Below are 23,868 nucleotides of genomic sequence, written 5' to 3' on the forward strand. Positions count from 1 at the left end.
TATCAGCCTTATAATCTTCTGGATCTCTAACATTACCTAGCTCTCTGAATCTTTTGTAAGCTTTTTTATCCTTCTTGACTAGATTTATTACAGCCTTTGTACGCCACGCTTCCTGTACCCTGCCATAACTTCCCTGTCTCATTGGAACATACCTATGCAGATCTCCACACAAATATCCCCTGAACATTTGCCACTTTTCTTCCGTACATTTCCCTGAGAACATCTGTTTCCAATTTCCTGCCTGATAGCCTCATAATTCCCCTTACTCCAATTAAACGCTTTTCTAACTTGTCTGCCCCTATCTCTCTCCAATGCTATTGTAAAGTTGATGTACTGGGTTTTAACTTTCAAAATTATCTAGATTCAGAGGTTTTAATAGGTTCTTCCTTGATTGTGTTGGGCATGTGGCCAAGCGGTTAAGGCGTTCGTCTAGTGGTTTCAAGGTCACTAGTTCTGCCTCAGCCGTGGCAGTGTGTTTGTGTCCTTGAGCAAGGCACTTAACCACACATTGCTCTAGTGTCTGTGCGAGGAGTGGCGCCCCACACAGACTTCCAATCTGCGCCTTGTAAGGCATGAAAATGCCCGACGCAGGACTCTCATGGTCTGAGTCGACATTCCCCTCTTTGATTGAAAAATAGCAAACGGAACCCTTCATTCAAACAAAAAATGACAGAATGCAAGAAACCAAGAGGCCAATTTGTTGAAACTGTCTAGCAATGAATCTGGTCAATGTTTTTTTTTGTTATATTTCAAAATTTACTTTTTGTGTTTCTTAAGGATTGGAAGCAACTGTTAAAAGCTTAAAAGATCTCAAAACATTGCTTGAAAAAAGGTTCATAGATATGATCAATCCTTCCTAAAACATTTTAGGATTTTCTTTGACTTTATTTTCGTGTAGTATTATACTTGTGCTGTAACCTAACTAGCAATTTATACAATTCTAGCAACAATTTCCCTACTCATGTACTCTATTCCCCCCAGGTAAATCAGGTATTCTTTTTACCTTCATCACCACATTAACCTTGTTGCTTACAGGGGCTGCAAACAAACTCCAAAGATTTGTGTCCCTCAGTTCCTCTCAGCATCTTACCAACATATGGGCAAGCCATTCCAGGAAGCGGCCACCCAACGTATAGAGTTAAGCATTCGAAGAAAACATAGAAGAACCAGATTGTGGGTGGATCACCCTAACAGATACTTATTTCTGAAAACCGGAGAAGACAATAACAAGGGTATATTATCAAACCTAATTTGCTACTTTCTTTTGGATCTGAGTTAATTTCTTGTTCAAACTGCCATGATTATGTAGACAATATCAAATGAAGTCCTCAAACACAGACCTCAAAATTAAATCCTGTAGGACACAGCCTTCATTTACAAATCAAACTGGTTATCCTTAATTAACCAGTACTCTTTGAACAGTGATTCATGCTGCTGTTTGGATTTCGTTCCCCTATACATTTTCCATCATCTATGTTAGTCTGGCCTTGAAGAGGAGAGGCTACTTGGCCCTTCAAGTTTGCCGTTTAACACAATCATTGCTAACCAGCTAACTTAATACCACATCTCTGCTCTCCAATCTCCTTAATGTTTCATGTTAAAAAATTTATCCAGCTCCTTAAGCATTCTCAGCAGCTTGGCCCCCATTGCACTTTATTGCAGTAAATTAAACTGTGAAGAAATTTATGACCTAAGTCCAAAATCTCTCACCCTGTAAGTTCTTGCTCCAGATACCCCAGCTAAGAGAAACATCCACCCCACATTAACCACAGTCCAGAATTCTGATTGGTTTAATCTCCCCTTATACAGTAGCCATACCATTCAATGCATCAGTCTGCTGAACCTTCACTGCAATCTCTCCAAAGTATTCATTGTGTTTGTTCTTAGGCAAGAAGGCAACACATACAAACTGCTGGAGGAACTCAAGAGTTCCAACAGCATCAATGTACGGGAATAAACAGTCCATATTTCGAGCCGAGACCCTTCATCAGGATTGGAAAGGAATGAGTAAGAAGCTAGGATAACGTGTTGGGGGGAAAGAGGAAGAACTACAAGCTGGCAGGTGATAGATGAAACCAGATCTGGGGAAGGTGGGTAACTGGGAGGGAGGAAAAGATGAACTAAGAAGTTAGGAGGTGATAGGTGGAAGAAGAGCTGAAGAAGAAGGAATCTGATAGGAGAGGACAGTGGATCATGGGAGAAAGGGAAGAAAGGGCAGACAGAGGTGATGGACAGGTGAGGAGAAAGGGTAGGCTATTTGCCATAAATGGTGGGTTTCATGTACATTTCAATTCAAGTTCCCATTCCTACATGGCCTGCTCTACTATCATGAGGCTACTCACAGATTGGAGGATCAACACCTCATATTCATCTGGGCAGCCTCCAACTCGATGGTATGAACACAGATTTCTCTAACTTCCAGTAATTTCCCCCCCTTCTCTTTTTTCCATTCCCCATTCTGGCTCCCCCCCTTACCCCTTCTCTCCTCCCTTGAAACTGTGACCGACTGCTTACACATCTCCATACATGCTGCCTACCCTGCCGAGTTCCCCCTGCACTGTCTGTCGGTTTATTTATTTATTTATTGTGATTCAGCACAGAATAGGCACTTCTGGCCCTTTGAGCCACACCGCCAGCAATCCCCCGATTTAATCGTAGCCTAATCACGGGATAATTTACAATGACCAACTAACTTATCAACCAGTACGTCTTTGGACCGTGGGAGGAAACTGGAGAGTTTGGAGTAAACCCACATGGTCACCGGAAGAACATTCAAACTTCTTACAGGCTCTGGGTTTCCAGCATCTGTAAAATCTCTTATGCTTATGGACATAATACTCCATGTGGTTTCACCAAGGCCCTGTTAAATTGTATGAAGACACCTTGCTCCTGAACTCAATTCTTGCTGTTCTGGCCAATGTACCAATGTAACATTTGCAGCCTTATTGCCTATTGTACCTGTATGTTTGCTTTTGGTGTCTAGTACACAAGGAGACCCATGACTACTTGTACATTAATACCTACTAACCAAACACAATTTAAATGTTAAATGTTCCTGTTCTGTTTTACCAACTAAAGCGGATAATGTCACATAATGTTACTGCATCTGATGTTTCACCCACTCCCTAAATCTTGTCTAAATTACCTGAGGCCTACTTCCTCCAGCCAATTCTGTCAATGGCAAACTTCCAAATGCTACTAATTCACTGGAATTTATTATGATTAGCTGAGGCCCAGCCATGAATCCATGTACCATCCAACTAATTCCTGCCACCAGTTATTCTTACCTTGTTTTCAGTATATTAAACAACATTCAACCCATGCCAATACTGCCAATGGCATGCTTTAACTTTATGTGGCACTTTTGTCAAAATGTTTCTAAAAATTCAGGAGCACAACATCTACTCATTCCACTGTACATCCTAGTAAAATTGTGAAATACACAGTCCTCCATTTAGAATCTGTGTTGAATTTATCTCATCCCACTGATATTTCTGAAGTGTCCTGTTATCTCATTGTTTATTACGCCTCTAGCATTTTCCCTACAAGTAATGATAAGCTAATTGGTCTGTACTTCTGTCCTCCCATTCTTAAATGTTGGAGTTATATGTATTACTATTTAAAGTACTAAAAATAATTCACAATCTACAAAATTCCAGCAATCAATTCTTAATAGGAAATAGAGAAGTGGAAAAATGATTAATGATCTGATACTAGGGATGACATTTGATAAAGACTGGATTCTTTAGACTTATATTCACTGGAGCACACAAGAACGCAAAGGGATCTCATTAACAGGACTTTAAGATTCCAACAAATCTAGACATACCAAGTACAGGAAGTGAAAAATGGACCAAAAAAAACTGCAAATGCTGTAAATCTGAAATAACAACAAAAAATGATGGAAAAACTCAGCTACGAGCTCTGATGTTTTTCTTTCCAGAAATGTTACTTGATCTGTGGCAATTTTCAAGCATTTTTCATTTTATTTTTAAGTACAAAAATTATGCTCACAATAGCTGGAGGGACTACAACCTAAGATACAGGGTACCAAGATCAGAAGCTGTGTCTTCACCCAGGTGGTGGTGAAGCTGAGGAATTCTGAGGACTGGAGAAGGCAGCAGAGGTTAAATTATTAAAATACATTCAACAAGGATATTTCACAATGGTCAAATGATATGAGGAAAAGGCAGGATCAAGGCAGTGAGGTGGATGAACACCCATAAATGTGTTGAGTGCTGGTCTAGCAGTCCACAACATCCAAATTTTTTTTAAACATTTTTAAGTTTTAGTGCCTTCATTATTTCCACAGCTTGCCCTCCAGTACTAAGATAGCTATAGGGATTTATCAACTTAGAGTGTCATGAATTTCTCCAGCACCATTTCCATTCTAAAATACCCTTTTACTTCCTCACCTTCAATTCCACAACGCTGCTTGCAGTTTACTTCTGTGCTCTCTGCGAAAACAGACTAAAGTAGTGATTTAATTGCTTTGTATTCCTCATTATAAATTCTCCTGCTTCTGATTGTACAAGACCTGCACTCATCTTTTCATTTTCAAACATCTTTAAAAGATTTTGTAATTTGCCTTTATGTTCCCAGCAAGCATATACAAAGTAGGAGAAAGAAAATCAAGTTTCTTTGTCCTACTTTGTCCAGTGACCACATCTTCTCAACTTTCAGGATAGCTACAGATAAGGATAGGTATGGTTCTTGTGGGAGAGCTTTAAATTGGAGTAGGGTGAAATATGAGGACATTTGGCAGAAACTAGGACGTGTTAATTGAGAGCACCTTTTCTCTAGCAAGTCCACATCAAATATGTGGAGGGTGCTTAAAGATCAATTGCACAGAGTACAGTAAATGCATGCTCCTGTTGGAAGGAAGGATGGGGATGGAAAAATAAAGAGAACATTAGATGTCCAGAGAGGTGATGAATTTAGTCAAGAAGGGGAAGTATGCAAAGCTTCTGAATCAAACAAACCTCAAGGAGTTTAAGGAAGCCAGAAAAAAACTAAAGAAAGGAAATAGGAAAGCCAAAGGGAGAACAATTGTTTAGATGCAGAGAATGTAAGTAAGGTACTTAATGAGTCTTTGCTTCAGAATTTACGAATAAACACAAGAGCACAGAGGAACATCTGGAGAAATTTCTGAAACGCTCGTTTGCTGCTGTCGTTACTGTGTGGTCGGGAATCTTTCCGAGGGTAGGCCTCAAAATCCCCGGCTTTGCCTGCTATTGGCGACCGAGATTGAGGTCGAGTTGTTCGGACAGCGATGGCGCTCAGTACTCGGTGTCGGAGAGCTGATCGGAGGCTCGAACTTTTCGGATGATTCAGAGTCGGACTGTGGTCAGGAATGGCAGGGAGAGTTTTTCTTCCTTCTCCCGTCTGCGTGAGATGTGGGACATTTGAGAGACTTTGAACTTTTTACTGTGCTCATGGACTTCTTCATCAAGTTGTGGTATTGTTGCACTGTTGTAACTATATGATATAATTATGTGGTTTTGTGAGTTTTTTCACTGTTGGTCTGTCCTGTGTTTTGTGATATCACACCGGAGGAAATATTGTATCATTTCTTAATGCATGCATTACTAAATGACAATAAAAGAGGACTACCTGTCTTCATAATCTAAATCTAAACAAAAGATATGGAGGACCAGTAGATCAGTGCTGAGTGTATAAATATGTTGGGGCAAGATCGATAGAGTTGCAGAGAAATGGCAAGTGGAGTTTAATCCAGATAAATGTGAGATGTTGCACCTTGGCAGGCAAATGCAAGGACACAGTACACTGTTAAGGGCAAGATCTTTAACAGTGTTCTCAGCAGACAGATCTTGGGGTCCAATTTCATAGCTCCTTGAAAGTGGCTACACAGGTTGATAAGGTGGTAAAGAAGGCTTATGAAATGCTTGTTTTTATTAGTCAAAGCACTATTCAAAAGTCAAGAAGTTATCTTGCAACTTCATAAAACTCTGGTTAGGCCTCATCTGGAGTTTTGGTCACCGCAGTATAGGAAGGATGTTAAGGCTTTGGAGAGGGTGCAGATGAGGTTTACCAGGATGCTGCCTGGTTTAGAGGGCATGTGCTATCATGAAAGGCTGGATAAACTTGGGTCATTTTCTCTGGAGCACCAAAATCTGAGGATAGAAGCTTATAAAAGTATGAGAGGTGTAGACAGAATGTATCTGTTTCCCAAGGTTGAAATGTCGAAAACCAAGTGTCATACATTGAAGGTGAGAGGGGTGTAGGGTCAAGAGTGATATGAGGGTAAGGTTTTTTTTTACTCAGTCATGGATACCTGGAATGCACTGCCTGGTAAGGTGGTAGAGGCATATACATTAGAGGCCTTTATAAATTCTGTCTGCCATAACTGCGCCCAATTTATCAGATGATCCAGATTACCCTTCTGCTATCAACACCGCTACCAATTTTCATGTTATCTGTAAACTTGCTAATCATATCTCCGAATTTCATATCCAAATCACTAATACAGCCCTGATGCTTGCAATGCAGCCCTGGTCACAGAGTTCCAATCTTAAAAGCAACCCTTCACCATCATCCTTAGTCTCAAGAGGGTTGATTATCAAGACAATTGCCATTTTCCCTTCATTCCCACTGGCTCAAATACCGGACCATGACTCTCAAATGGTACCTTGTCAAAGCCCTTACTGGTGTGTACTGCCCTCATCAGCAGTCTGTTACACAGAAAACCTACAGCATATTACAGCCCCTTTGGTCCACAATGTTATGTTAACCATGTAACCTATTCTAGAAACTGCCTAGAATTTCCCTACTGCATAGCCCTCTATATTTCTAAACTCCATGTACCTAAGCGTCTCTTAAAAGACCCTATTTGTACCCACCTCTACCATCTTCACTGCCAATGCATTCTATGCACCCATAACTCAGTGTGAAAAACTTACCTCTGACATCCCCCTTGTACCTACTTTCAAGCACCTTAAAACTATATCCCCTCATGTTAGCCATTTCAGCTCTGGGAAAAAGTCTCTGGGTATCCACACAATCAATGCCTCTCATCATCTTATACACCTCTATCAGGTCACCTCTCATCCTCTGTCGCTCCAGGGAGAAAAGGCCAAGTTCACTCAACCTATTCTCCTAAGGCGTACTCTCTAATCCAGGCAACATCCTTGTAAATCTCCTCTGCACTCTCTCTATAGTATCCACATCCTTCATGTAATGAGGTGACCAGAACTGAACAAGTGGGGTCTAACTAAGGTCTTACATAGCTGTAACATTACCTCACGACTCTTGAATTCAATCCCACAGTTGACCATATGCCTTCTTAACAACATTGTTAACCTGCACAGCAGCTTTGAGTGTCCTACGGACATGGATCTCAAGATCTTGCTGATCCTCCACACTGCCAAGAGTCTTACATTCATGAAAATAAAACTCAGACAATACCTCCCATCATCAAAACCCTGATCAAGCTCTGCCTTTCCAGATGTCGGTTAATCCAATCTCTCAAAACATTTTGCAATAATGTCCCTATCACTGATGTTACTAGAACTAGGGGACATAGTCTAAAGATCAGGGGAGTAGATTTTGGATGGAGATGAGGAGGAACTGCTTTTCCCAGAGGGTGGTGAATCTGTGGAATTCTCTGCCCAATGAAGCAGTGGAGGGAACCTCAGTAAATACATTTAAGACACGGTTGGATAGACTTTTGCACAGTAGGGGAATTAAGGGTTATAGGGAAAACGCAGGTAGTTGGATGTGTCCATGGCCAGATCAGCCATGATCTTATTGAATGGCGGAGCAAGCTCGACGGGTCAAAAGCCTTACTCCTGCTCCTATTTCTTATGTTCTTATGTTAGATTTATAATTACTAAATTCATTCTGGCTGCTCTTCTTGAATAAAGGTACAATTGATATCTTACAGTCACTTCAAGAGCTACAGTATTAACCGGAATGAGCTGAATGTGGAATGCAGCTGGGCAAGTTAAGTGTTACTGGGTGAACAATTTGGGGATAGTTTATAACCAAGCATGAGGGTAAGCAGGGAATTAGTAGAGCTTAATAGGAACTGGAGGGGCAATGTGTGAATGGAATACAGATATGTGCTCCACTCAGATTGCTAATGTGGGTGAGATCTTAACTAGAGTGAGAGCAACTGTCCTTGCATCAAAGCAGCATCTGATCAAATATGACACCAAGGAGACATTGTCTAAACTGGAGTCAATGGAAATCAGAGAAAAACCCTCCAGTGATTGGAATCATAGCTAGCACAAGGGAAGATGATTGTGGTGAGTGGAGGTCAATTAGCTCAGCCACAGGATCATTAAGCCCACGTCCTATGCACAACCATCTTCGGCAACAACATTCCTTCAGTTCCAAGATCAGAAGTAGGAATGTTCACCAAGTAGGAAGGTTCAGCATCATTTGCAACTCTTCGGATGATGAAGCAGTCCCTATTCAAGTATAGTAAAACCACCAATCTGCTGGAGTCCTGATGCAGGGTTCCAACACAAAATGTCGACAATTCCCCATTCACCCAAAGGATGCTGCTGTTTGACCCTCTAAGAAACTGTGTTGCTCCAGCTTCTAGCATCTGTAGTTTTGTGACTCTAAATACAGCAAGATCTGGACAAAAGCCAGGCTTGGGCTAACAGGTGGCAAGTAGCATTTGTGCAACACAATTGCCAGGCAATGTCAATATTTGAGAGAAAATCCAGCAATCACCGCCTTACATTCAATGGCATTACCATCACTAAATTCTCCACCGGCAATACCCTGGGGATTACCAATAAAGGTTGGTGGTGTTGTAGATATTTGGAAACAGTAATAAGCAATGAAATGTTGTATGAAGCACACAAGCCATCACTGTTTTATTGTGAAGTGCTAGCAAACATGCTTTAAAGTGTTTTCCATTTCTGAAAGTTTTAATGAAGTGACTGAAAATAAGCCGAGTCCCTGTTTGCCTTATCAGTGTATTTTCTTCAAATGTAGTCAAGACCATTCAAAAGGGTAGATTGAACGCCATATAGTACTAATTCACTGGAATTGTGTCAGAGAATTACATCATTGCGTGATTAGAGTATGAGAATTGTATTAGCTAACACTATAATACAATAATAATATGCAGACCAGGCCCAGAAATAACACAATTTCTTCAGTTCCGATTCCTCACGATATGCCAAATACGTAAGTGTCACATTGCTTTTCAGCAACTATAACATGCTTCGAGCAAAGTCTAAGAGAACGGTGGGTTAGCAAGAGATAAGGTGATTAAGTGATCATTGTAATCAATTATGAAGCACTGAGGATCAAATGTTTATAATAAGCAATTCATTTCTTAAATTAAGTCAGTAATCCCTCAGCTGTTCCCTTCCTACCAAGCGATTGCACCACCCCATTTACCTTTATCACCCCTTTAGAAACTCCCAGCGGCGGCAGGGTGGGTGGGTGGGTGTGTGTGTGTGTGTGTGTTGATATTGGCCACTTTGTGATGCACTGGTGTGGTAAGTTGTTGTAGGTTAAAACAGGACATTGATAGGATGCAGAGCTATGTTGAGAAGTGGCAGATGAAGTTCAATCTGGAAAAGCATGAAGTGATATACTGCGGAAGTTTGAACCTGAAAGCAAAGTACATGGCTAATGACAGGAACAGAGGGATCTTGGGGTCCGTATCCACAGACCTCTCAAAATTGCGGTGCAAGTTCTCAGGGTGGTTAAGATGATGTATGGTGTGTTGGCCTTCTTTAGTCAGGAGACTGAGCTCAACGTAATGTTGCAGCACTACAAAACCATGGTTAGACCACACTTGGAATATTGTGTTTAGTTCTGGTCGCTTCATTATATGAAGGATGTGGAGGTTCAGAGAGGGTGCAGAGGCCATTTGCCAGGATGCTGCCTCGATTAGAGAGCATGTCATGTGGACAGGTTGAGCGAGCTAAGGCTTTTCTCTTTAGATGACTTGACAGAGGTGTAAAGAGGCATATATTGAATGGACAGAGCAGCCAGCATGATAGGCACCTAACCTACAACCATTCACTCACTCTATACAGTAGCAGTTTATACTACAATGAATTTAAGGACATGGGAAGACCACAACCTTGAAGTTGCCCTCTAAGTTACACACCATCTTGACCTGGAAATACGCATTCAGTGGATTCCACTCAATTGGGCCACTTATTTGGGGCAACTCTTAAAGAACAAAAACTAATCGAATAAATTGCTGAGGTTTCCTTCATATATTTGGGACACTGTACTGCTTTATTGAGGCAGGAGACTGTTACCAAACAGTTTCTAACTAGCCTTAGACTCATGAGGCCGTTAAACATAACATTGTACTTGAGAGCAAACAGTTTTTAAATATCGTCAGTTGCATGCGTTTGTGTTAAAAAAGCAGTGATATTTGTCACTGATTGTTGGTTAGAAATAAGCAGCAAGACAATTCAGAACTGTTTTGCTCACTGCACCTTCAAGCATTCAGGCTTGGAGATGTCAGAAATTTCTGGGGGTGAAAATGGAATGATTTCACGACATGTAGGAACTATGAAGAATTTGAAGGTAGCAACGATCATTTTGAATGTTGAATGAAGATGAAGATTTGGAGGATGCAATCATCCAAAGCCTTGAATACAGGCAGTTCATTATCTGCACTAGGCAGGTGTCTGTGTTGACTTTCTTCAATTACAATCAAAACAACACAGCGGCATACACTGAATGAATTACTCCATTAACTGTTGGAAACTAATACAGTTTTATAGTACTGTGGCAGTGTTCCACTTTGTTCTGTATTTAAGTACATAATTTCCATGAAACTTCGGCCATAATGTACTGGAATTCACTGTATTGCCATTTTTTCAACATTACTGAGGCTACGTCCACACCAGACTGGATAAATCCGTAACCGAAGCTTTTCCTCTTCATTTTGACCCTCTGTCCACATTGAAATGGCATTTTTCTCCCCCGAAAATGGAGCTTTTCAGAAATGCTCTCCAGAGTGAATAAATCTGAAAATGCTTAATATCCAGCATAGTGTGTACGGGGTAACCGGCTATTTTTAAAACCGCTGTCATGACGTGCCGGAACAAATGGTGGCGGCAGCGTGGCACTTCACTGTTTTCTTGAACGCAGCCTCTAACACCACAACAATATCTGACAATAGATGTGTAACAGCCTAATGTAACATTGTATGGAAATACAAGATAACACTGATGCAGACATGTTTTATACATTTAACAAGGTGCTTTATTAATGTATTGCTTGTGCAAACATTCAATAGATGCAATTGTCACTTCTGCCCAGTAACTCGTTTTATTACACATGTTAAATACAGCAAAATAATCCACAAAGACATGGCAAAAGTAAAGGCAAACAAATGAGGTAACAGCAAATTTCACTCTTGCCCAGTAACAAACCTTACTGCATTTAGTTGTAGTTGTCATCCCTTTCATCGGTGAAGAGACTATGGCTGTAGGAAATGTTTCTGGACAAACTTGCACCAAGTCTTTCATTTGGCAATTCCTTTGAAGTTTTTCTAGTCTGTAACTGGACAAACGCGCACCAAGTATACCGCTTCCCCTTCCCTTGTTTTCTGTGTGTCCTGCGCATCCCCAATAGGAGGAGATTCGCTCAAATAACCGTTTTAATGTGGACGGAGATATTTTCAAAAACACCTGGTGTGGATGCCTATCGTTTTTATGTGAAACCGGCGTTTTTAAAATCATCCAGTCTAGTGTGGACGCAGCCTGAGTAAAAATACTGTCACTTTCTCCCTAACAGAGGTGTAGATATACCCAAACCTCAAGGGCTACAATCATTCAAAGAGGGAGCACACCACCATTTTAGCAATGACAATTAGAGAAAGAAAATCAAGTGCTAGCTCAGCCTGTGAAGTCAACACCCCTTGAATGAATACAAAAATATTAACAGAGATGCAGAGAATAATGCAGAGATTTCTGTTACTTCTAATAGGACCACTCAGAAGATTCCAAAATTCTGTGTAAAACTGGTTTCTCAGAAATAATTCAGACTGTGAATCTGGCTTCTCATAAACAAAATCCTGTGCATCTTTGCATTATCTCTATATTGTGGCCTCAATTCAAAACCCTCCAGTCTGAAGAAGCAATTCTTAAAGTTCTTCTCTGAATCTGACACGTCTCATTCTGCCAAAGTGTACAGCAGTCATAATTCCTTGACACAGAAAATTCCCCTCATCCCAACAATCAACTGAGTAAATGTATGTTTCACTAACTCCCAAGCTATTTATATCCATCACATCAAAATCATATAGTCTTAGCAACTTTTGAGCTATTGTATTTCAACACACTTGTAATAAGGACTAAAATATCAATTGATTTCCTAACCGCTTATTGTACTACTTACTTACTACATTATACTTACTACAGCTGCTGAACTAGCATCAACATCTGATCCTTGCAGAAATTTTGACCACTTATAAACAGCAGTCTTTTCCTGATTGTGTGACTGTATTGCCCTAGATCACTGGCACATTAAAACACACGATAAATTTTGAACAGACATCAATATTGTTATGGATTGTTCAATTAGTAGAATGTAGCTTTGGCAAAAAGATTTACAGCTTAGTACAATGCATGTTGTTTATATTATTTTTAAGTGAACACTATAATCACTCACCTTCATTGATAGGTTCAGTTCTACCATTTTTTTAATGAACAAGTGTATTAAATGGCTGTCATTATTACTGGCTCCTCTCCAATCTATAGCATTTGGTGCTTAACATTTAATATTAGAAGTCAAAGGCTCACAAAATATACTTAAAATTTCAAGTGAAAATTTAGCTGAATTTATATTGTCCATGTTAAAAATATCAATGTGAAAATAGGAATCATATATTGAAACCACAAATGCAAAATTACATTGTTTAAATTTATAAATAACATATACCCCAGTTTTTTTTATGAATTTGCTGGATAAAATGAAAACGTCACACACAGTTTTGTGGAGCTGAAACTAAAATACTTAGCAAGAAACTACACCTATGCTAAGGAGCACAGGGAGGAAACACCATCACAGGAGATGGAAGATTGATGGGAATTAAAGATAGAAAATACAATGGCATGCAAAAGTTTGGGCACCCCCTGGTCAAAATTTCTGTTACTGTGAATAGTTAAGCGAGTAGAAGAGGAATTTATCTCCAAAAGTCAAAGTTAAAGATGAAATATTCTTTTCAACATTTTAAGCAAGAATAGTGTATTATTTTTGTTTTGTACAATTTTAGAGTGAAAAAAAGGAAAGGAGCACCATGCAAAAGTTTGGGCACCCCAAGAGATCTGAGCTCTCAGATAACTTTTACCAAGGTCTCAGACCTTAATTAGCTTGTTAGGGCTATGGCTTGTTCACAGTCATCGTTAGGAAAGGCCAGGTGATGCAAATTTCAAAGCTTTATAAATACCCTGACTCCTCAAACCTTGTCCCAACAACCAGCAGCCATGGACTCCTCTAAGCAGCTGCCTAGAACTCTGAAATTACAATAAATGATGCCCACAAAGCAGGAGAAGGCTATAAGAAGATAGCAAAGCGTTTTCAGGTAGCCGTTTCCTCAGTTTGTAATGTAATTAAGAAAAGGCAGTTAACAGGAACAGTGGAGGTCAAGTTGAGGTGTGGAAGACCAAGAAAACTTTCCAAGAGAACTGCTCATAGGATTGCTAGAAAAGCAAATCGAAACCCCCGTTTGATTGCAAAAGACCTTCAGGAAGATTTAGTAGACTCTGGAGTAGTGGTGCACTGTTCTACTGTGCAGCGACACCTGCACAAATACGACCTTCATGGAAGAGTCATCAGAAGAAAACCTTTCCTGCGTCCTCACCACAAAATTCAGTGTCAGTAGTTTGCAAAGGAACAGCTAAACAAGCCTGATGCATTTTGGAAACAAGTCCTGTGGACTGATGAAGTTAAAATAGAACTTTTTGGCTGCAATGAACAAAGGTATGTTTGGAGAAAAAAGGATACAGAATTTCATGAAAAAAACACTTCTCCAACAGTTAAGCACGGGGGTGAATCGATCATGCTTTGGGCTTGTGTTGCAGCCAGTGGCACGGGGAACATTTCACTGATAGAGGGAAGAGTAAATTCAATTAAATACCAGCAAATTCTGGAAGCAAATATCACACCGTCTGTAAAAAAGCTGAAGATGAAAAGAGGATGGCTTCTACAACAGGATAATGATCATAAACACACCTCAAAATCCACAATGGACCACCTCAAGAGGCGAAAGCTGAAGGTTTTGCCATGGCTCTCACAGTCCCCTGACCTAAACATCATCGAAAATCTGTGAATAGACCTCAAAAGAGCAGTGCATGCAAAACGGCCCAAGAATCTCACAGAACTACAAGAACTTTGTAAGGAGGAATGGGTGAAAATCCCCCAAATAAGAATTGAAAGACTCTTAGCTGGCTACAGAAAGCGTTTACGAGCTGTGATACTTGCCAAAGGGGGTGTTACTAAGTACTGACCATGCAGGGTGCCCAAACTTTTGCTTCGGCCCCTTTCCCTTGTTTGTTATTTTGAAACTCTAAAAAGATGGAAATAAAAAAGTAATCTTGCTTAAAATATTAAAGAAATATGTCATCTTTAACTTTATGCCTTTTGGAAATCAGGTCATCTTTTACTCGCTTAGCTATTCACAGTAACAGAAATTTTCACCAGGGGTGCCCAAACTTCTGCATGCCACTGTAGGAGAAAGAGAATGAACAGAAAAATACTATTAGGAGTTAAATATAATATTAGATTTTTATTTCTATGGCAAATTTCAAATGTTGTTGGTTTGGAAAACAATTTCTGCTGCCACATGTTAGAGACAGAAAAAGAGAAAAAGATTTTAATGTACTCTGCCATGACCCTTTGTTTGATGGAAATAAAGTCATTCAGTAAATCTGGTAAAAAAAAATCCACTCAACAAAAGCAAAATCAAATCTTAAAATAGATCAAAAGTATAGACTTAGAAAACTTCATATGGCTTTTTGAATTTCTAACCTGAAGTAAATGATTTGAATTTAAAACTAAGTGAAGTTCAAGTATGTAGCCAGGAGAGTGCAGAGGCTAAACACAGCTAAAACACAATAACCACTTCAAAATAAGGACTTATTCGAATGAATACCTCTCCACTCAAAGAAAAGAATGTGTAGAAAAGTAGATTCAATTGTATTACACTTTTTGAAAATGGCTAACAATAGATCAGAAGCAAAGGTTACCAGAAAGTCATCTGAGACCTTAAAACCAAATGATGTTTTCCAAGTCCAAGAAGAGCTGCAGCTGTTATAAAGTTATATTTCTTTTCTAATGTAACTCTTAAAGAATTTAGAGGTCACTCACCTGCATAGAATGTACAGTTAGATCACACAGCGAGCACAAGTAGGGGAAGACTGCTGGCAAAAAACCATGGTAATCATTTATGTTGTTCAATGAAGGAGATCCTCGTTTTCTCTCAAAAAGAGACCTTTCATGAGTACGAGGAGAAGGAAGACGAGCAGCTCTTCCATAATCAGAATCAAATTTATTGAAATTGTGCGAGGACTCAGAGAGGTGCATTTCCTCTCTGGAAAAGTCATCACTGCCTCTTAATCGTTCACGTTCATAATCCTTCCGGTCGTATCTAGAACTTGACTCTCGAGAATGACCGTGGCTATATTCAACCACTGAGTCAAGACTGGAATCACGACTTCCATAATTATGTTTCCTAAAATGTCTTTCGTCCTCCCAGTCATCGTGAGAGGCTCTGTAGGGACGGTCATGTCGTAGAGAACCATCACCTCTGCTGTATTTTGAAGATGTTCCTTCAGCAGCTCTTCTTCTTTTAATTTCCATAAGAATTTCTGGCAAGGATTCAGGTGTAAGTTTATCTTCAGGATAGTGGCTCAATTCATCCAAATCCCTGGATGAAAGGCCAAATGCAGCTAAAATATTACTTGCCCTGTCTGCATCAATTTGTTTCTGAACAGCGTGAGATTGTTGATTCTGATTTCTAACTCCAAACAAAGAGGGCAAACTATTGCTAGCAGTATCGTTGTATCGTGATGGCCCACCAGCTGAAGACATCAAACTTTTAGCTCTTTGTCCCACACCTTGAGGGCCATAATTCTGACCCTGTCCCACACCTTGTGGACCAAAGTTCTGACCTGGTCCCACACTCTGCGGGCCATAATTCTGACCCTGTCCTGTACCATGTAGGCCATAACTCTGACCCTGTCCAGAATTTATTAAGCCAGCCAAGTGTGGATTCTGACACAATGTCCCAAAAGCTGCTTGGATATTCAGAGGCGGACCTGCAGCTTGACCTCCAGCATCTGCATCATGAAAACGACTCTTCCTCTTAGCACGCATCTGATTGCTCTGGCCCCTGCCAAAACTTGCCATTTTGGCACAAGAAAGTGTATATTCCAATTACGATAAAAGCAGGCTAAGTTCTTTCTTGGTTAGTGGAAGCTCTAAAGAGTTGTTTCACTCTCTAACTTGGTTTAAAAGTTGGCCGATTTCATAAACTACAGGGATGTAATTTCTCCAAGAATTTTGTGTCAGGCTGAAAGTTAAAAGAAAAACATTAGACCCAAGAATTATGAAAGAATCGCAAGGAAAGAGATTAGAATCAGATTCAGATTCTGAAATTCAAAAATGTAGAATGTAGCTTAAAATAGGATTCAGAGTTATATATACTTAGCAGTTGGATGAAAAGTATGTGCAACCCAAACTCTAAAAATAACTCTATAAAACTTACCTCAAAAAAAATCCTATAAAAGTTTTCAAGGACAGAGCAGTATGAACAAAGTTTTAAAATGTGCATTTAATAAATGGTTATAAGCACCATTAATACATTAAATGCCATTCTCTATTTCTACCAGTAGAAATTAAAGCTTCAAAAATGGCAGCTCAGATGAATGAAGTTGACAGAATTTTATATTTTGATGCTTTTTTTTTGAATCACATTAACCATAGAAGAAACAATCTTCTGAAAGCTATCACTCTTGACCTATAAAGCTGGTCATCAAGTATTTGAAATACATAAAAATCACTGGAGTCAATATTTGGTGTAGGAGGGTTTGCCCTCAACACTGTCAAATTGGAGCTGATTAAAAACATGAATAAGCACAATAAAAGATCTCAAAAGCACATACAATGTAAACAAATTTTGATGCCCCTACAGAATAATCATTATAAAATGTGTAAGCCTAAGCTGTTCAGAAAAAAGTTCAAAATGTCCAACATTCAGCTCTTGCTGGTTTTGATCTGGTTTTCAAAGGGAAAGGTAGATAACATAACTTGTTAAAGAGAAAAGGTGTATATAATATGTAAACAGATTGTTGCAACCTCCAAAAAAGTGAAATCCCCACGTAAGACCAGCTATAAAACCAGCTGAATTTTGATCCAAAAATTAACTGGTGTGTAACTTGACCAAAACAGGTGACAAGCAAGAGTGAAAGAGATTTAGTTTGGTTCAGAAACAAAATTTTACTAATGTTGTGGAAACATGACAGAAATAGCACTCGAGCATGAAAATGCCCAAAGGATCGAAAGGTTGAATAGTGTTCATGATAGAGGAGAGTCTGTGTAAAATTTACATAACTAGTGCAAATTTGAAAAATATTTTGCACAAGTTTGGCAACTTTACATTCAAAGGGACATTGGTATATTGTAATAAGGTTAATTTTAGGACACAGATTCTTAGAGAAATAACATTTCTTTTAAAAGAAACATGCATATAGCATTTCCTCAAATGCATAGATGTTATGCAAATACGACCATAAATAGTGACCAATGGTCAGAAAACTGGAGATTAAACCTTTTACTCGCCATGTCTGGAAATGAAGAAAATCTATTTCCAGAAATTAATTTGCCAGCGACAATGTAAGTAATAAATGTTATGTATTCCTACTGTTCCATGCCTTTTAATTTTACATAATCATTGATGTACTGTTAAAAGCTCTTTTGCACTGGGATGTTTTGGTGACAAAGGAAGAACAGCATGCAAGGTTGCTCTGCAAGCCTACGTTCCAAAGTTCAATGGCATTATGACAAAAATCTCCAGCAATGCAAGACAAAATTATGGTGCCTGACCAGTGGAAAAAGTTTTTCATAGTGAACCGTATTCCATGTGATGGTACCTTCAAAGGCTGTCAATTAGTTGTGTTTAATAATATCTAGGACAAACTGAAGGGGAAAAAAAAAGAAAAAAATTGTATAATTTTCACAAGCTCTGGACTTTCTAAATCAGCTATTAACCAAGAACTTCCGAAGAGTGGTCACTGATAATATTAAGGAAACCCAAGGGACTTTGATTGAACAACCCTTGAAAATGCAGAGTAATTGAAGAGATAATTTCAATTTTCCATGATCCTCCGAAATGCAAAGTCTATTGAATAGATGTTTTTTTACTTAGTTTGAAATGTAAATATATGCTATGACTTACCATTCTTTGGAAAAGAACAGTAGAGATCTTTACTTTCACTTGAGAGGACCTTCCAATAGAAAATTTGATACCTCCCATGCTACCTTGCTAACAATTTGGTTGGGTTTTGTCCGAAAGTTTCTGTGTTCAAATATCTGAAGTTATACCAGCAATCTATTGAGACAGCCTGGCAAATACAGCCTCTGTGACATGGCTAGGATCCTGACCTCAGGTTCAATGTTGAGTTTACATATTATCCATGTGACCATGTTAGTTTCTCCTCCAAAATGGGAAAGAGATTAAGTTGCAAGGTTACAAGAAAATACGAGGGGAAATAGGACCAGAGGAATTGCCGACTGGACCAAACGGGAAGAATGGCCTGCTATATTATAAAGAGTTAAAATATTTTTAATGCAACACCACATCTCTTTCAATAGTTTCCATTTTTTATAACTGACATGAAAATACATGCCATATTCCAGTAATTGCATAGCAAACAAAATCTGCAACATATAAAAACAGAAGTAGAATAGTTGTTGAAGTTAAATTTATTCAACCTGGCTTTTGATATAAGGTTTGGATTTGTTTTTTTTGGTAGCAGAGGTTCTGAGAAAATTAATTACAAATTATTTACTACTTCTAACTCTGAAGAGTTTAAAACGGGCCTTGAACTCAGTGATCCCCATTTACCAACTGTAGAATAAAGTGACTTTATTTGGGTTTTCTTAACCCAACATGAAAGGACAGAAGATAAAAAAAAGTAGTCAGTGACTTGCAAGGATTTTGCATTCACAATGTGATTTAAAGTGATTTGCGTCTCTCGCCTGACAAGCGCAGATTTTTGCAATTTTGAACAGCAATTGCTTCAGTGGAATAAAAGTTGGAGTCACATTCAACCCAGTATAATGGAAACAATACTCAATAAATTACTTAAAAACTTCAAAAGATGTTATGATCAAATCAAAGCTTGAAAGAACTAGGGGTCTAGCAAAAAAAAGAGTAAATCCATTCAATTCATGATTCTCAGTTTGAATTAAGTAACACCTAACAAGATTTTTTAAAAAAGCAGAATACTCCATGTACTGATGTCTGAAAGAAAACTGAAACATACAGCAGGTCAATCTCATCCATGGAGATAACAGATACATTTCAGGTCTGTACCTTCTTCTGAACTGAAAAAGAAGATTGACAGGAATATTAATATGGTGATCGAAGGGGAAGAATATAAATATATAAAATAACATAAATACAGAGAGGAAGCAGAATGGAATGATATTTCTAGCTTATGTCAAGTATAGGCTAAACTACAAAAAAATAGAGAAATACATGTAAATGCAATGGAAGTGAGAGGGAAGTGCAAGAAAATGGAAGATTTGTAAAACTCAGAAGGCAGATATAAATTACAATCGGTCTGACAATCAGAATATGAATAACACCTTAAGATAATGAAATCATTGTTCAGACCAGAGACTAGAATGAAACAATTTTCCCAAATATATTTTTGCACAAGGACATAAGCCGGTAAGAGGTCAAATGGAAATGGCATTTGCTTGCCCAATGTGAAAGGACAAATACTATCCTGAATGTCATAATACCTAAAACATAAGGAGTGCAAGGGGCCATGATCAACAATATGGAAAATGATAAAAAGGCAGGGGCGAAGGCGGAAAATTTCCAGGGGTACTAGTACTGCCTGGAAAGCAGAGACAGGAAATGGATTTCGTGCAAGACCTATATAAAGAAACAAGAACTCACCAAATTGGCTTTTATCCGTGTCATAAAATTATACTTCTATGTCGTGAGTGACAGAAATAATGATGATATGCTGGAAAATTCAAAGACTTTTAGGGTAAAAGTTTGAGCATTAGTGACTGTCACTTAGTCGTGACAGAACTGGAAGCAGAAGAACACAGAATGGAACTATCCAGTGCAGAAGGGATTGTTTACTTTAATAGGAATTGCCAAAGTAGATATAACTGAAACAGAGAGAGATGGAATGTTTACAGAAGGCAAGACAGAAAGCATCAGATTCCACATAGTTGTGGGAGTGGGTGTGGCTGCGATACACATTTAGGGAAAGCTCACTGCCACAGATAAGGTCCAGTAAAGATAGAAATTATGTAAGAGGTGGACCATGAAAATGAGGGGCCTTCAGAAATTGGAAATAAGTGAATAATATCCTCACGATCAAAGAGAGAGCAAGAAACAACAATGAGCCAGTCATCACCATAATGAAAAGGAGATCCAGTAATGGGCCTGAAAAGAGTTTCAGCACAACTTACAAACAGAGCTAAACATGCCAATCCCACAACTATATCTTTTATCTGGAAGTAACTAAGAAAATGTTCTGCCACATGGGAGGTGGTGGATGAGGACTCGCTGGGCTGCAATATATGAAGGATCCCTACAGGCATTTTGATAAAGGAATCCACACAATGATCATATTTCACACTGAATATGATAGGGGCTGAAAAGTACGTCAAAATATCAGAGGACAAAATTATCATGAATGCAAGGAAAAGGAAACAGCATCTCTTCAAAAAGCATTGAAAAACGATCTCCACCTGTGACAACACGTGTACATGAACAAAACTGCACTTGAATTAATCTGCTAATGGAAATCACTTTTTATTATGATATAATAACCACCTGAGCTGCATCCTATATATATTGCTAAAAAATTTGGTAAGACAAGGTGTGGCAGAATTAGAGGCAATGATCTAAATGGATTAATGCTGTCTTCAACTAATTCAAACAATCAAATTCTGAGCAATATGCAAGTTACATTAATGGTGACGGTGCAAGAAGAATTTCACTATCACCCCTCTCACCAATTGAATGAAAATCTATGCATTTAGTAATTAGACTTTATGCAGCAGCTTATAACAGTGATTCTTGTCATTACATTTGTGTTTATCAGAGAATTAACAAACTTTTGGAGTTTACTGATGGATGACCTTACTTCCAATTGACTTACTTTACAGCACCATCAGAAATGCATATTTTAAAGATTGCATTTTAGTCACCTGCTTTTCTGCCAGCTTTTGTTTTTGATCCATTCCAATCTACAGATTTTCACCTCTCATCTGCTGGAATGGGGTAAGACTGTATTTGCCACAATGTGCATATAATAACAACTGATACTACAAAACCACTCCCTCAGAAAGGAGGAAGAATGGTCTCTGGAATATTTACAGCTATGGAAGATTGTAAGTCCAAAACAATTTTACCAGCAATACCACTTAAAGAACCACCTAAAGTGATTTCTCATTAACAATATTAAAGTATCAGGAAGATTTATTTGTATTTTACCTCATGAGAACCATCATCAGCATGGATGTCTACCAAGATCCCAAGCCATTTCAGTAGTATGCATGACAGGCTGTACACAAGCATTTGAGAAAGGCAGTGCCTGGGGATGTCATGTTTGTTAGCCACTGGCATTCTCTACAGTCTCATGTTTTCCTTGCATTGTCACTGGGCACTATTTCAATTGCTGAGATCCTGCACACTCAAATTGCTTCCCAATTCCCTCAATCTCTTTGTCCTCATTTCCAACCCTAATGAAAACTCCTGGGCCAATGTTTTTATGGTTTCTAATATCTGCTTTGATACCACTTTGTCTATGCCTCTGAAGCACAGTGGAAAATTTTTCTACATTAAAGATGTATATAATTGCAAGTTGTTCTTGCAATCCAATTTCAATAAGATTATTGTATCCCTCCGAACTTTTGTTTGATGATAAGATCTTACTATTGCTACACCATTTTTCCTCCACATTTTTTACTTAGCTCACTCCTTAGAATTAACATCTCAAACATTCATGAAAACCAGGCTCCATGCTTAAATATCTCATAAGTATTCTTCATTTTGTTAATAAAACTTCCAAATTAATCAATAAGATTGGTTCATTTGCAGGATTTGCTAATTGTTTTGTCCAAAATTTATCTGTTGTTCTCTAAAATATTTTTATTGCTCTATAGATACTTTGCTCAAAAAAAACCTGATTCTTTGTCAGTACTTTCATTTACAAAGTGTTTGTTGCCCAATGTAAATCTTTGGTCCAAGATTACCAAGTTGGACATGGTGAAAAATTATAACATACTGCCCTTGCAAAAACTTTCATCTTTAATATTGGTCCCACCATATGGTGCTTAACACAATTAGTCATTAAAGTTTTCATATGCAGAAAACTTTTATGTATTGCAAGTGGAATACTATTGAATAAGATTCACTAAAACTACCTTCGGGAAGATGATTTCCAATTCTTCCAAAAATTATCCAAGGTATTATCTCAATGCATAAAATATGAGATGACAAAATATTACATAACAAGACAGGTCTATTGGACAAGCAGACTTTTCCAAGTCCTTGCTTTTCATATTTTTTCTGCAATTTAATTTTATTTTGCTGTAGTTTAACCTTTTATCTTTCGACTGATTTTGCTTATTTTTCAGAAATATTCATATTATATATCTCTAGAGATCAAATCTGTTCCCAGTGGCTTATTTTCTGGCTCGGTATATTTAAAGCTAAGAGGTGGATTAGGCTTCCCCGACATCTACATGGCATTCCTTTGGCTGATTATCGCGCCAGTTTGCTCTCTGACAATGTATTTACATTGCTAGCTCTCAAGCTTTTTTTGTGATTCCATGCAAGGTATTTACAGCTTTATAGTATTTAAGCTTGATTCCAAGGGACAACGTCACCGTCATTTGTTGATTGGCTTTATCTTAGTTTAACACCATCCTTTGGTCCTGAAGGTTCAGTTCGCCCTTTGGAAGTATTGCCCCTACCTCACACAGACGCACTCCTGCCTACACTTCACCGATTCACTGCCTTCCCAGTAAATCCCACGACTGCACCCTACGCCTCAATGTGTCCCTGCCCTCCCACAGACCCACCACTGTTCCCTACAACTGTTTCCCGACGCTGTTCACTACACCTCAGTCTTTCCCTGCGCTTCTGCTGCGGTTTTCCCTTTGATACAAAATGGCGGCAGCTTCTGCCCCCAACGACAAACGGCCATTACCAACGACACACTGCCTCGTTCCCTGATAAAGATCGGGCTTCCCAAACGCACACACAGCCTCGTCCTCTTTTTCATCGTACTCCACTCGAAGTATAATACTGAACAAGGAAAGGTTTTCATCTCTTCGTCCCCCCACCTCCCCTTAGGAACGCTTTCTTACCTCCAGCCGCCGCTCCAGCGAGTAGAAAGGGCCTCACAAACTCCCACCATGCTCTGCGCCCCGGCCAACCAGGAATCCCGTGGTGCGCCGCGCGACTATGCCAGGACTCCCACAGTACCCCGCGAGCAGCAGCTCTCCTTCACCTCCCCTATTCCCTTCCCCTCCCTCCCTACCCCACCTTCCCCTCCCCACCCCACCCCACCCCCCCTTCCCCTCCCTACCCACACCTTCCCCTCCCTACCCACACCTTCCCCTCACCGCCCCACCTTCCCTTCCCCTCCCTAC

At 39.1% G+C, this 23,868-nt stretch overlaps 1 protein-coding gene across 1 annotated transcript in view; it reads right to left on the bottom strand.

The window, feature by feature from the left end:
- LOC140200376 (matrin-3-like) overlaps window positions 1–23,657 on the bottom strand; it is a 69,108-nt gene extending 45,451 nt beyond the window's left edge. The window contains exons 1-2 of the mRNA XM_072263613.1: window positions 23,584–23,657; window positions 15,325–16,528 (exon numbers count right to left, since the gene is read on the bottom strand). Coding sequence (XP_072119714.1) covers window positions 15,325–16,365 — 1,041 coding nt within the window. The 5' untranslated portion in view covers window positions 16,366–16,528; window positions 23,584–23,657. The remainder of the gene's footprint in view (window positions 1–15,324; window positions 16,529–23,583) is intronic.
- Between the last annotated feature and the right edge of the window lie 211 nt (window positions 23,658–23,868).

The sequence above is a fragment of the Mobula birostris genome, chromosome 7 (assembly GCF_030028105.1).
Source record: "Mobula birostris isolate sMobBir1 chromosome 7, sMobBir1.hap1, whole genome shotgun sequence".
In the NCBI taxonomy this organism is placed as follows: domain Eukaryota; kingdom Metazoa; phylum Chordata; class Chondrichthyes; order Myliobatiformes; family Myliobatidae; genus Mobula; species Mobula birostris.